The sequence below is a fragment of the Rattus norvegicus genome, chromosome 13, assembly GCF_021556685.1.
Source record: "Rattus norvegicus strain SHRSP/BbbUtx chromosome 13, alternate assembly SHRSP_T2T, whole genome shotgun sequence".
Taxonomy (NCBI): Eukaryota; Metazoa; Chordata; class Mammalia; order Rodentia; family Muridae; genus Rattus; species Rattus norvegicus.
Genome location: NC_141546.1, coordinates 80,382,449 through 80,397,500, shown reverse-complemented (window position 1 = coordinate 80,397,500; position 15,052 = coordinate 80,382,449). Strand labels below are relative to the sequence as shown.

The 15,052-nt window shown below is 44.5% G+C and overlaps 1 protein-coding gene across 12 annotated transcripts in view; it reads right to left on the bottom strand.

Moving 5' to 3' along the window:
• Adcy10 (adenylate cyclase 10) overlaps positions 1-15,052 on the bottom strand; it is an 88,680-nt gene that overhangs the window by 48,062 nt on the left and 25,566 nt on the right. For 5 of the 12 annotated variants that reach the window (XM_087581531.1, XM_087581536.1, XM_087581533.1 and 2 more), the window contains 6 exons: positions 14,808-14,904; positions 12,252-12,340; positions 7,585-7,776; positions 6,524-6,642; positions 6,131-6,207; positions 3,492-3,681 (listed from right to left, as the gene is read on the bottom strand). In XM_087581531.1, coding sequence (XP_087437657.1) covers positions 3,492-3,501 — 10 coding nt within the window. In that variant the 5' untranslated portion in view covers positions 3,502-3,681; positions 6,131-6,207; positions 6,524-6,642; ... (1 more) ...; positions 12,252-12,340; positions 14,808-14,904. 12 annotated transcript variants of the gene reach the window in all.

Below are 15,052 nucleotides of genomic sequence, written 5' to 3'. Positions count from 1 at the left end.
TCCACCCCACCAGTGCTAGAGTTACAGAAGGATGCAGCCAAGCCAGCTTTGTATGTGGGCCCTGGAGATTTGAACTCAGGTCCTCAAGCTTCCATGGCAGACATTTTAGCCATTGTGCTATTTCTCTGACCTTTGACTTTCATTTTGTCAGAATTCATTGGGATGCATGCTTTCCATTGCTGCCCTTTTCTCCGTGTCTTGCTAGAGTCCGATAAAGTTCTAGGAAGCGAGAGCTTGCGCAATAGGCACAAGGCCCTGAATTAGTCTCTGGTTGCTCCCCACCCCTTTGAAAAAGAAAGCCAAAACCAAAAACAGAGAAAGGTTCAAATCGAGGCTCACTACCTACCCAGCAAAGGGTAGCCCTCATATCTGTTGCAGATGAGATAGGCCATACCAAACATGCTGAAGAGAGAGAGAGAGAGAAAAGACGTTAGATTCAAAGCAGAAACACTGAGAGCAAAAGTGACTTCTTAAGCCTTAAAAAAAATCTCTAACGAGCCTCTATTCCCTGGTTGCAGATACCAAGAGGGGAAAAGATCTGGTCTCCTTGTAACAGAGTCCAAGCAACTTCTGTGCTAGCTATTACTGTAGTGGCTGGCATACTATTTAGCAAATGACTATCGTGCTTGCGTTGGGAGACAAGAACCCTTTGGAGGTGGGGTGTGTGTGTGGGTTGGGGGGTGGACCCCAACAATCTCAGATGTGCTGCAGAGTCTGCTGGAAAGATTATATGAACTGCTGAATATCTTCAAAGTGCTTGTTATGTGTTTTGTATAGTTCTAAGTGATTCACTGCTTGTCTTTTTTTTTAAAAAAACCAGTACCTTTATTCTGACAAAAACGTTATTAAGCAGAATGACCCCTGCGTTAGAGCTGTAACCAAGTGGGAGGACGTTTACCTAACATACTTGATGCCTTAGGTTCAGTCCCCCAGTACTACCAAAAAGAACCCACAAAACTCAACCAACCAACTTAAACAAACAAACAATCAAACAAACAGAAACCAGGGAGAAAAAAAGTATCACCTAATGTCCATTTTACAAACGAGTGAACTGATTGCAGAAACGTGCCCAACAACCCGTAGCTAGCTAGGGGTGGCAGTGTCTAAATACAAGCCAGGGGTGCATGTGCCTTTCAGAGTGAATTTCACTCGGATCATTCTCTTCTGTGTTCTGCCTCGCTACTTTGTGTTCTGCCTCGAGACTTTGTCATACTCTCTGGTGGCACCTATCAGATCTCCTGTGCTACATACAGCTAATCTAATACAAAAGCTTCAAGGCAGAAACCAAGCCCTGTTCAGAGCTGCATATGTGTCTCTATGCTTTTTTCTCCGTCTGGAGGGGTGGCCCAGAAAACACAAGAAGACTTCAGGCTTTGGAGCCTGTGAGATGACTGCATGGAGTGACCCATTTCATTACCCTGCCTGGACCTGCACCCCTTGTCATCTAGCTTGGCACTGACTTCCTGCTGTGACTTTAATGAATGCTCTGGCCCACCAGAAGTCGGCCGACAGGAGAGAGAGGCTTGAGAAATGTTGTGCGTGATCCAGCTGGGCCTCGCTCGTTCTTCACATATTACTGTGTCAAGATGCCTGGTGGAAGACGAGGAGGCATGCAGAACCAAACTGATCTCTGGAAGCCCAGTTGACCCTGCTGTCTCAGCCAGTGCCACCTTGGATCAGCCAATGACCTGCTGAAGCCCAGGCACATGAATAAGTGGTGTGAGATCAGTCCAGCTGATCACTATCAATAATGTCCCGTAATTTTCTGGGGAAAAAAGCCCCAAAAACATAAAAACCCAAGACAAAGCCTGTTAATTGTGCTGGGGTGTAACTAAAGGCCGAGCATAAACAAGGTGAGCGGTTTGATCCGGTACTACCAAAAAAAAAAATGTTTGCTGATGTCTGTTGTCTTGTGCCTCTGAGGTTTGCCTGTGAGGTTACCTGTGTTACGATGGCAGTTTGAATCTTGGCTCCCTGGCTTTACTAGAGAGACCCTGGGTGAGTCACTTAATAGCATTTCAGTTTACAAAATGGAGACATAATCCTGCAGTCGATCATAATAATAAATAGTATATATTGAGATAGAATGTGCATTTAACAAGTGCTCACCAAAACATTATTGCTACCCTTTCGCTTCCTCAGTCACTACTTAACGATGAGCTGTTGTGTGCTAAGCAGGGTGTGGAGCCCCAGGAACTCGAAGAGAAGAGAAAGAAGTGTCTGAATCAACTGTAGCCGTTGGCGACTGACTCTTTCAAGACCTAGGGTCTAGTTTGCTCCTGGAGTAACAGTTGTCTGTGTCCGGGTGGTTCATTCATGCACCACTCATTGACTCATCATTGTTGGAGACCTACTGTGTGCCTGACACTGGGGATAAAAGAGTGAAAACAAGATAATCGGTTCTCAGTCTCCCTGTGCTCACAGGGCGGTGCTAGGGAAGTGTAGCCAGTCGGTCACTGTGACATAAACTGGTGTATACTCTGTAGGTACAGCATACGCTTAGCATGAACGAGGCCCTGGGATCCATCTCTAGAACCAGTCACTGAAGAGTCTGAGAGAAGACAGTCTACTGGGAGTCTGTGCTGTAGTTACCCAACGGTGGAAAGGGATCCCAGGTCTAGTGGGGGATGGGAATGCCACCCTCACCCTCACCCTCACAGAGAAGAAGACTCCTGAGCTATATTTTAAAGATGAGTTGGGCAGAGTAGTGAGATAGCAGCCATCATACAAGCCCAGTGAGGGTGTGCACAAAGGGATGAACTGGGAAAAAAATCTGAATTTGAATGTTAGCAAGAACTGATTAGAAGCTACTGGTCTTTCTTCCTTTCTTTTCTTCCTCTCTCTCTCTCTCTCTCTCTCTCTCTCTCTCTCTCTCTCTCTCTCTCTCTCCCTCTCTCTCCCTCTCTCTGTTTTTCAAAACAGAGTTTCTCTGTGTAGCTCTGGCTGGCCTGGAACTCTCTCTGTAGACCAGGCTGACTTAGAAATCTGCCTGCCCCTGCCTCCTGGGTGCTGGGATTAAAGGCATGTGCCCCTGCCACCTGGCTGAACAACTTTAAGCCCAAAGAGATATCTATACATCTAAGCTGGGCTTCAGCAAAGACCCTGGAACAATATCTTATCCTCTTAATTTTCTTCATGTTGGGCTTACAGTTAACATAATCAGTCAGTACTAAGATGGTGACCAGATCTGTCTGTCTGTCTGTACTGAAATCAGGGGACTCACTGATCTGAAGAAGTGCCCTTAGCCTCTCAAGCCTATGTGAAGAATGAACTTTCATCTTGCTATAATATCAGTAGAATGGAGAAAGATGGAGGATGTTTAAAGTCTGGACCCAGGAGGACCCAGGGAGAGCCAGGTCTGGGAAGATATAGATTTCAGCTTCATGAAATGGTTTTGAATCTCAAATAGAGAACCAATTGTTTGCTATCAAAACCACCCCCTTTACTAAATAAAATAAAATAAATATATAACAGTTAATACCCACACTCACACTTTCTCATTGAGGCCCAGACACTGATACACTGGTCCGGGATCCGCAACTCCTTTCATGACTTTCTTTGGAAGCTCTTTAAAAAAGTAGGCTGGCAGGTTGCTGCCATCGTATGTGACAGAGTCGCAGGTCACGATGCCTGGGTAATACATCATCATCCTGGCAGCAATATTGACCTTTTGGCCAATGACTGCAATAGGCGAGAAAGTCCAAGAAGAGAAAAAACAAACAGAAGCAAAACAAAACAACACACGAAAGCTGTTAAACTCCGTGTAGCTTAGGGAGACTCCCCCAAATGACCTTTTCCCTTTATTTCTTCTGCCTGTCATGAATGACACATGACAGGGCCTATTTCAAACGATCGTCAATGGTTAACTCTGCCAGTAGCAAAGTTTCTGTCTTAGTGCGTGTTTATTTTTCTTTTATTTGGGGGGAAGGGATGTTTTGTTTTTTTGAGACAGGGTTTCTCTGTGTAACAACCCAGACTGTCCTGGAACTCACTCTGTAGACCAGGCTGGTCTCCAACTCACAGAGATCCACCTGCCTCTGGAGTGCTGGGATTAAAGATACCACCATATATCTAGCTATGCTTTTCTTTTGTTTTGAGACATGGTATCACTCTATTGCTGGGCCTCCTAATGGTCCATTTCTGCTAGGTAGGTCATAGTTCTAAAGGTCCCACAGCCTCCCAAAACAGCAGGAGACCAAGTGTCCAAGCCCATGAGCCTAGGGGGACATTTAACGTGCAAACCATAATGTCTCCTTCAGGCTATTTCCAGGGGATTTTGTAATGGGGACAAAAAAATCAAACACATCAGTTCCTGTCATAACATAACTTTCTCTTTGAGTCATTTCTCCCCCTCGATTTTTTCTCAAATGTCAGGAACGCTGAGCTCTGCAGGAGATCGTTCCAGTATAGGGATCTAGAAGTAACCATTTCCCAAGAGACCAATGTACACGGCATGATTTGGTCGGTTCTGCCTGCCCTCGTGTGTTTCTTGCCCCCTTCCTTTTGCTCCCCCTCTGTATATTCCTGTATCTCCCATCAACACCCTGAGGAGGGGTAAGGTGTCAGTTCCCCTGTTCTTTTTGCTGTGGTTACCTTGAATAAAGCCTTGTCTTACTTCACCACCTCTCACCTCTTTTACAATTAAATCATCTCAGTGAGTAATCAGACCTGGTTCTTGGGGATTCTGGGGCCAACAGGCCAAGGATTCTGAAAATATCCAATGAGTTCATACTTGAAAAAAATATTTTTGAGAGGCAGTGGCTGGCAGATCTCTTGAGTTTGAAGCCACCCTGGCCTACAGAGAGAGTTCCAGGACAGCCAGGGCACAGAGAAACCCTGTCTCTAAGACAACAATGAAAGTAAGTAAAAAATTCACTTTATGTATTTTATTATTTCTATGTTTGAGTGCTTTGTTTGCATGTATGTATGGCACCATCAGAGGTCAGAAGAGGTCACTCAGATCAACTGAGAGTGGAGTTACATATGGTTGCGATCCACCATGTGGGTGCTGGAAAAATAACTTCCTATTTCCTATACTCGTCCATGGTACCAGAAACACTGCAGGCATGACACTGTCACACACACACACTGCAGGCATGGCACTGTCACACACACACACACACTGCAGGCATGACACTGTCACACACACACACACACACACTGCAGGCATGACACTGTCACATACACACACTGCAGGCATGACACTGTCACATACACACACTGCAGGCATGACACTGTCACACACACACACACACTGCAGGCATGGCACTGTCACACACACTGCAGGCATGACACTGTCACACACACACATACACACACACACACTGCAGGCATGGCACTGTCACACACACACACACACTGCAGGCATGACACTGTCACACACACACTGCAGGCATGACACTGTCACACACACACACACTGCAGGCATGACACTGTCACACACACACACTGCAGGCATGACACTGTCACACACACTGCAGGCATGACATTGTCACACACACACACTGCAGGCATGACACTGTCACACACACACACATACACACACACACTGCAGGCATGACACTGTCACACACACACGGCAGGCATGACACTGTCACACACACACACATACACACACACACTGCAGGCATGACACTGTCATACACACACACTGCAGGCATGGCACTGTCACACACACACACTGCAGGCATGGCACTGTCACACACACACACTGCAGGCATGACACTGTCACACATACACACTGCAGGCATGACACTGTCACACACACACACACACACACTGTAGGCATGACACTGTCACACACACACTGCAGGCATGACACTGTCACATACACACACACACACACTGCAGGCATGACACTGTCATACACACACACTGTAGGCATGACACTGTCACACACACACTGCAGGCATGACACTGTCACACACACACACACACACACACACACACACACACACACTGAGGCATGACACTGTCAATGACCAAAGCAATGTGGCTTTACTCCACCAGGAAAGAGTATAAACTCTCCAAGGACTAAGCCCCTGTCTCCATAGCTCACCTCTTTTTAAAAACCCCTCCCACAAAGCTCCATTTGTTGGAAGTCCAGTGAAACTAGGTCAGCTCTACACACCTGTGTACTCGTGTCTCACAGTGTGTCCAACGATCCCACAGAAGACAATCCCACTGGCGACGCCGATGGAGACAGTACTGACGCCATGCATGGAAAGAGATTAACAATGAGTATTTACAAAAACAACAACAACAAAAAAGATGAGGCGCATAGAAAATGTGGAAGGCTGGGGAAGTAAGATAGGCAGGAGAGGAGCAGCTGTTTCAAATGAACACCTCTTTCGCGCTCAGTCCAGGACAGTTACATATACCTGAGCGATATAAAGGAAAGACTTCGTGAGCACAAACCAAGGTATTCACTCTTTCTCTCCATCCCAGCTTCCTGTACCCCCATCCTCTCCGTTCCTTTAAGACAGCCCGGGAACTACTGGATAAGATCAGGGTTGACACTCACCGGATTTTGTGGACCTGAGAGCAGAAGTCGAATATATCCACGGCACTTTCCAAAGCGTGAGTGATCTCGTCAGGGGCCTTTTCCCCAGGGAAACCGAAGACACAGAGGAAGGAGCAGCCCTGTAAGTGAGAGTCAGCAAATGCACTTTCAGTCTGCACCAGCCAGAAGGCCTAACCAAGGGATGCCACAGCAAGTGTTCCTTTCAGAATCAGGTTTCATGCTGGTGTCCTGCTGCATCTGCCTGATGATTGGTAAACTGGGTAACTTCCGTACGGCAGCTCTGTCTTCGCTAAGTGCTTCTCTTCCCTGCAGAGATAGCTCCTGTACACTGCTTGTGTGTGTGCTTGTGTCTGCTCTTTTCTGTAGACCAGGCCTTGGGCTCTGAGGTGAGACATTTAAGTCTAAGAGGCACAACAGAGTGGAAGTTATGACACCAGGTTGGGAACAGAACCTGTCAAGATGGCTCACCTTTAGATCCAGTAGGATGATGAAGCAGAGGCCAGTGGGTCTCTGTGAGTTCCAGAAAAGCCTGGCCTACATAAAAAGTTCCAGGACAGCAAGACTCTCCTTTTAAACAGTCGTAGTGTGTGTGCATGAGTCAGAGAGGGAGGGAGGGAGGGGGGGGGAGAAAAGAAGCAACTACTGAAAATTGTCCTCTGACCTCTACATGCACCCCTTGGCACACATTTGCCCATACACTTATGCACATATAAAATAAGATATGATTTTTAAAAAGTGGAATCATAGCCAGGCATCGTGTCACACACCTTTAACCCCAGCACTTGGGAGGCAGAGCCCTGATTCAAGGCCAGTCTGGCCTATAGAGGGAGTTCCAAAACAGACAGAGTTGCATGGTGAGATAAAGAGTAACCCCAAGGCTCTAATTAGTGAATGTAGGTAAAATGTTGAGAGGACCACCTGTCATGTTGGCTATGTATATGCTGTTACAAAGACTCTACATTGAATATCACATCGTCTGTTCCCTCACCTCACCGGCATCCTTGGACTTGCGTGCTAACCTTGTACTACTGGAGGTTTCCCGTTCTGTAGTTCGTACTTACCTTATCAAACATGAAGACCTTATTGATCTGGCCTCGGAAGACCTTCAAGACGGAAGTGATGTGCACACAGGCAGCTTGGATGGCTGATCCTATGACTTCTGCTTTGTCTTGCTCTTTAAACATCAAGTTCACAAACACGATCGTCACAGGACGAAGCTCAGATAAATAGCCCCGAAGCTGCTTGTCATCAATCTGCAATCAGAGGGCAGCTTTCTGCAGTGTGCAGCCCAGGCAGGAAAACCTTTCAGCACCACTCCAGCCCATACCCAAAGTCTGTACTAGGAAGAAAGCCTTCAGCAGCAACTGAAGCTATCACAGCGTGAGGTACAAGCCACAGGACAGGGCCAGCCCACGGGAAAATGAGAAGATGGTTAGAACCCATTATTCAAATCTCTTCCATTGAAACGACCAACCAAGCAAACACACACACACACACACACACACACACACACACACACACACACACACCACTACATATTCGCTAATTTGGCTAGCAACTGCTACATTACCTAACAACCAAATCCCTCGTGCCGACATGGACTCACATTAAGAACTACTACTGTCTTCGATTTCTTATTTTTAAAGTAGGATAGAAAAATAATCTTTTATATAGTTTCACCTTGTACTTTCATAGCCTGCAGCCTTCTGGGATATTTTTAGATTCTACCCCACTATTTTCAGACAGAAGTTCAAAACCTAGCATTAGTGCTCTTGTTTTACAAATTTAATAGCAGACACATGGAGAAGTAACACAATTTCCCCAAGGTTATGCAAACAGAAAGTAGCAAGTTAAAACCCAACTCTGGATCCCAACATTCCCTGTAATGCATGCATCTTTTGGGGTAGTGTATTTTGTTTTATTGTTTGATTTAGATTCCCTCTTTTTCTACACCCCCATCCTGTGAGAAGCATATGGAGAAGAAAGAATTTCCGAATTATCCCTGCCAGTCATCCATCTCAAATTTCATTAAATGGAGTGCTTTGCAAATCAGTGGGGGATAGTCATGCTCCTTTTTGTCCAAATAATACAAAAGTATCAGATTCTCCACTGATAATGTGAAATGTGTCTTACAGAAGAAGCAGGAATTGGCACAGGGATTAAGTCGCCACACTTTCTAACTGTCCAGCCTAGCCCAGGATCAGGTTCGTTTAAATGTATTCTTTTCATAAAAGACGGTGTGATTTATGTCTAATGATTGTAATGATGTTTTTCAAATACATTTACAAATAATCTTTAACAAAAATTATCCCATTAAACGACATGTTCTCAGTTTGGTTGAGAAAACAGAACCACAGCATCTCTGAGGATGCCCTTTACATGCTAGGACATGCCTTGATGAAATCTTCCAAGATTTGCCTTCCAGCTTTTTCAGTTCCCCACCCCAGACATACTTCTTTAACAGTATTCATTATTTCTACCCACAATTCCTCACCAACTCATGAGTTTATCTTATACCTGCTTCTTGTAGGCAACGATCTGGGCAGTAGCTACTGGGGTCTAACTATTGAGGTAGGGAAGGTTGTAGGATCGACTTTCTCTTGGACAATTACAGGCCCTAGTAGTAGACACTAGTGAGCTACATTTAGGGGCAGTCTCGTATGCTTGTACTTGAGGGTTACTGCCCTTTTAAATGACTATTAAAAGCAGCATCATAATCCAGCAACTCAAAAGGATCACAAGTCTAATGCCTTCCGAGACTGAAGATTGAGTTCAAAGACACCTGGGCAACTTAGTGACAGCCTGCCTCAAAAACAAAACTAAAAAGAGTAACTGTAGATTTTTGTTCATTAGACTGGGGATTGAGCATAGATCCTTGAGCACACTAAGCAAATGTTCTACCATTCAACACACCCTTCCTTCCTTCCTTCCTTCCTTCCTTCCTTCCTTCCTTCCTTCCTTCCTTCCTTCCTTCCTTCCTTCCTATCATTCATTCTTTCTTTCTTTTCTTGAGGAAGGCCCTCTGTAAATTCTCAGGCTATCCTTTCAGGACTATAGGTGTTTATCACCAGGCCCAGAATAAATGTTGGGTTTTGTTGTTGCTGCTGCTGCTGTTTATTTGTTTCATTGGTTGGTTATTGGTTTGAAGATTTGTAGCTCAGGCTGGCTGAGATTGCTAATATTCTAAGATGACTTCTGATCCTCCTGCCTCCACTTCCAAGTGCTAGGATTATAGGTGTGTACCACCATGACCCAAGGTTTTTATTTTGTTGTTGGGGTTTTTTGTTTGTTTGTTTGTTTGTTTGTTTTTTTGAGATGTCTCAGTCTTTTGTTTGTTTGTTTTTTTGAGATGGTCTCGGTCTGTAGCCCAGGCTTGCCTGGAACTCACTGTAATCCTTGGCTTTCCAATTTCAGGATTATAAGCACAAGCAACTTACATTGTTATGTTTTCAACAGCTCTAATTTGGTTATATAAGACAATGCAAGACAGGCAAGCATAGGGAATAGCTTAGCAATCCAGGATTCTACTTAGTTTGGGTTCTATATAAACTACTAACAATGCTCAGGGCAGCCAGAGACCCTTACCTGAATAACACACACACACACACACACACACACACACACACACACACACACAACTCTAAACAATATGGCTAGCAACCAAGAAGCCATGTGCATTGAACTACATTAATGCAATAGTTTTTTTTTAAAAAAATGAGAATGACTGACATAGGTTCATGTTTGAATAATTCCCAATTGGTGGGACTATTTGGGAAGGATTAGGAGGTATGGCCTTGTTGGAGGAGCTGTGCCACCTGGCAGGGGGTGGGCTTTGGGGATTCAAAAGTCCATGGCATTCCCAGTGTGTTTTCTGCCTCATTGTAGTTCTCGAGATGTGAGTTCTTAGCTGCTGCTCCAGCCACTTACTGCCTGCCACCTCTTCTCTGCCATCATAGACTCTGACTCTCTGAGACTGTAAGCCTCAAACAAACTCTTTCTCTTCTACAAGTTGCTTTGGTCATAGAGTTTTATCACAGCAATAGAATAGTAACTAAGACTTAACTCTACACCAAACAATGGGTTAAGCTTTTTCTCCCCTTATAAACTATCAACTGTGCCCTTCAAGTGAACCCTTAGGGAGCATCCACTATTTACCATCTTATGCCTATGCACTATTGGGCATGCGCGTGATTAAAGTCAGAGGCCCTATGAGCAGACATTTGTGCAGTAACGGTGACGTAACCCAATTTGGCAATCAAATTAGAGAATCACCTATATCACCCCTTAGCAATCAAACTCCTCTTTCTTTTGAACCCCATAAAAGGGAGCCCCAAACAATAGCCAGAGCCCTTGGGTACTCTTTCACTCATGTGGCCTGCTATTTGTAATGAAGCATATTCTGATCTGTGCTTTCGCTTTACTCTGATGAAAGTTTCTGAGCTACGTTGCAAATCTGTGTGTACTTATGTCCATGGTTTGAGTAAGATGCCAAGAACCTGGAGACACTGGGCCAGACACTGGCCACTGGTACCACAAGTTTTTTTCTTGGTACCACAGTGTGCTTATGAATAATGACTTTGTTAACTGTGACCCTCCTTCTCCTCCTTCATATTGACCCCCTCCTCTTCTTCTCCTTCCTCCCTCCTCCTTTTCCTTCCCTTTCCCCTTCCCTTTGTCTATCCTGTCTCCTGTCCTATCCCTGTGTCCCTGTCTCTGTATCTCTGTGTCCTTTCTTCCCTTCCCTCCCCTCCCCCTCCCCTCCCCTTCCCTTCCCTTCCCTTTCCTTCTCACTATGATTTAGCAAAGCTAGAGATAGGACCCAGAGCCTTAAATAGGCAAGGCAAACTCTACCATTGAGTCACACACTTTCCTTAATATTTTTCTTTTTCTATCTCGTTTTGTTTTTGTTTTTGTTTTTTCAAGACAGGGTTTCTCTGTGGAGCCCTGGCTGATCTGGAATTTGCTCTGTAGATCAGGTTGGTCTTGAACTCAAAGATCTACCTGCCTCTGCCTTCCAAGTTCTGGGATTAAAGATGTGAGCTATCATCACACAGCTTACCCCCCCCCAATTTTTTAATATTCTGATTTGCATAAAAATTTTAAGTCACTTATACACGGAGAATGTGAAATGAAATTCCCAGAAAAGAAAAGCCATGTTTAAAGATTCTTCAAGGATGATTAACTGAGTGACTAGAACTTCATGCTTGTAGAGAGTTTTGGACTGCTACAGACCCAGATCTTGTGCTATCTGTAGACCTCTTCTTAAAAGTTATCCATGGCCTATATGCTGAGTCCTTCCTAACATCTTTTCATTTATGAAGTGAATCCCTCAGAATGTGTTAATTTAACAGATCCTGTAGCTCCTAGAAACCCCCAAACTAAGAACATCAGACAACATGAGACCTGACACAGATTTACCCACCTTGCCATCTTCCCCTCTATCTGACATTCCCACCAATAGACTTGAAAATATCTTGACTTATAACAGACTGTCTTTTGTTCTATGCCCATGAAAGACTCTCCATGTTGGAACATGGTATTCAGGGCAACCTGAGTCTGTATTCTAGGGTCACTGTCACTTCTCCTTAAAGTAATGTGAGCCAACATAAAGTATTTTTTATTTAGAAACATTTTACTAGCTTCTGTGTTCCGTTTATTATTTTGTCTCTCTTGCTATTGAAGAGATTCCTGCCACCTCAAAATAGAACACATTGGATTATGAAAATACCTGCTTCAAAATGATTTCCATCACATACTTTTGTAGAGACAACTCGAGTTCAGGATCAGACTCCAGCATGCAGGCAAGCCTTAGGAAGTCTAAGAGGGCAGAGGGAGAGGGCAGGCTCAGCAGTGCTAGAGACAGAAGTCTTCTTGTTCCCATTCCCTGGGTTGGGGTGCAGTATTCCTTACAGTTTCCTGGGGAGACCCCGGGACACCAATGGACAAAAGGGCCAAGGGAAATGCACAGAAGACTTCTTATGGGTTGTCGGCTTCTCTACATTTGGTTGCATGTGGCTTGGTACCAGGATTAATTTAAAATGCTTTGAAACCTGGAAGGTTGTTACTTGTGGATTTTATCTTGAATTTTGCACTGTAGACTTCATAGTGCTGCACTCATATGGAAACTTGGTGTGAATTGAATGCTTTGGGAAGAATTGAATGGAGAAGACGAGGAAGTCAAGGATATCACTCTGACATTCCCAAAAGTTAAGGAAAGGGAAGGAAACTGGCAAAGGGGTCTGAGGATGGTGGTTTGGGGGAACAGAAGCAAAACTAATATTAAATATTGTGAGAGCCCTAGGAAAATTGAGAGCATGGCATCCATGGGATGATGACTCATCCAAATCAAGTGTGGTGCTTGTGCCTGTGGCCCTAGCACTAGAGGAGCTGAGGTGGAAAGACTGCTTCAGCCTGAGCCACAAAGTTCAAGGTCAACCTGGGCAACAGGACAAGAACCCGTCTCAAAAACAAAACAAAGCAAAACTAAACAAGAAGCCTAACAAAAGCCATACTGGGGTAGTGGCATACCACTTCCCAATCTCTGGGCAGCAATGCTAAGAACCTAGGCATCTTTTTGCCCTGGCCACCAGTTCCCACCTGCCATCTTCCAAACACCCGTGAGACAGGACACAGAGTGTCTCTGACTCCTACTTGTCCTCAACCTTCCTGTGAGTTTCTATACATCTATTTATGTTGTACCTATCTGTTCTTCATCCCCTCGTTCACACATGCACTGGTCAATGCATATGTACTGCATGTGCCTTGGATCCAATATGTGTGTGGGTAATTGAAGGTGGAGGCTAGAGCACAGGCAGTTCAAGGTCATCCTTTGACACAGAGAAGGTCTGAGGACAACTGGGCTAATCGAGACGGCCTCGGAAAACAAAATAATAAGGAAACCCAACAATATTTCAACACTGGGCATGTAGCTCACTGGTCAAACACTTGCTTATACACAAAGCCTTAGGTTTACTCCTTTACACATTTGGGAGGAGGAATTAATCTAAGGGCAATCACCTAGGCAAATCTGGGATTGAGAGTATAGCTCAGGGATAAGGTGATTGCCTGGCAGAACACAAGGCCCTGAGTTTAAACAAAGCACTGTAAACTAACTAACTAAACTAGAACTTCCAAACAACAATAAAAGCCAAAGCCAGCCACCTAGGGTCAACCGCCCAGGATGAAGCCTAGGAACAGATCACCAGAATTTAGTTACTGGAGTAGCTAGTGGGTTTGACACATTCCCAGATGGGGGAAGAAGGTAGAATAAGACAGGTTTAGCACAAGAAGCTGAGGCAGAAGGATCTCTTTGGGAATAGTTTGAGAATAGCCTAGCATATTTTATTTCTTAAAAATTAAAGTTGAAGCTGGGCCTCTAATTCCAGTGTCTGAGAGGCAAAGGCAGGAGGGCCAAGAGTTTAAGGCCAGCTTACGGTACAAATGAGACCCTGTATCATCCCAAAATAAATTTAAAAATTTAAAATAAATAAAAAGAAAGAAAGACTGAAAGAGTGGGTAAATGCACTTCCCAAGGCATATGTGACTTAGTTAAGGTTTCCATTGCCATGAAAAGACACCATAACCAAGCAACTCTGTTAAAGGAAAACATTTAATTAGTGCTGGCTTTCAGGTTCAGAGGTTCAATCCATTAATATCTAGGCAGGAGAATGGCAACTTCCAGGCAGGCATGGTACTAGAGGAGCTGAAAGTTTTACATCTTGTTCTGAAGGAAGGCACACAGGAGAAGACTGGCTCCCACGTGGCTAGGAAGAGGGCCTCAAAGCCCAACCCCACAGTGACACACTTCCTCCAACAAGGTCACACCTACTCCAATAAGGCCACACCTCCTAATACACTCCCTGGGCTAAGCATATTCAAACCACCACATTTCATTCCCTGGGCCAAGCATATTCAAACCACTACAACATGCAATACATATTTATTGGTAAATAAGGAGATACAAGAACAGACATGACACAAATAGATATATACACACCTATGAGACATTAGAGAGTAACTAGGAATCAAGGATGCTTTCTTTGCATTTTGTCTTGTTAGTGTTTGGAAGAAGGTAGATGAGAATCAGTGGCAAGGAGAAGAGGATAGCTAGAGACTCAACATTGTTCTGAAGAATGGCAAATCTGTCTCCTTCATGTCAAGGTTAAGAGCTGGAGCTGTGTAAAGGAATGTACCCACATGTCACAGAGGCGCTGACATCGGCATATGTCCCTGCTGATTGCTACAGAGGCAGAGGGTCTGTCTGTACATGGAGGCAGCTACTTACTTTTGTGGTCACCAGAAGGATAATAATCCATGAAGGCCATACACTTGGCAAAAAACTCGTCGAAGTTAAAAGTTGGGGGTGGTTTTAAGAAGCTAACCTAGGCAAAACAAACAGTAAACTTTGTTATTCTGAAGGTTGCATGACCTTAGGAATATCCTTCCACAGCAGGACAGTGTGCTTTTGAATGTCTAGCGCAGAACACACAGCGACTGGCACATCTCAGGGTTTTGTTTTTGTTTGATTCA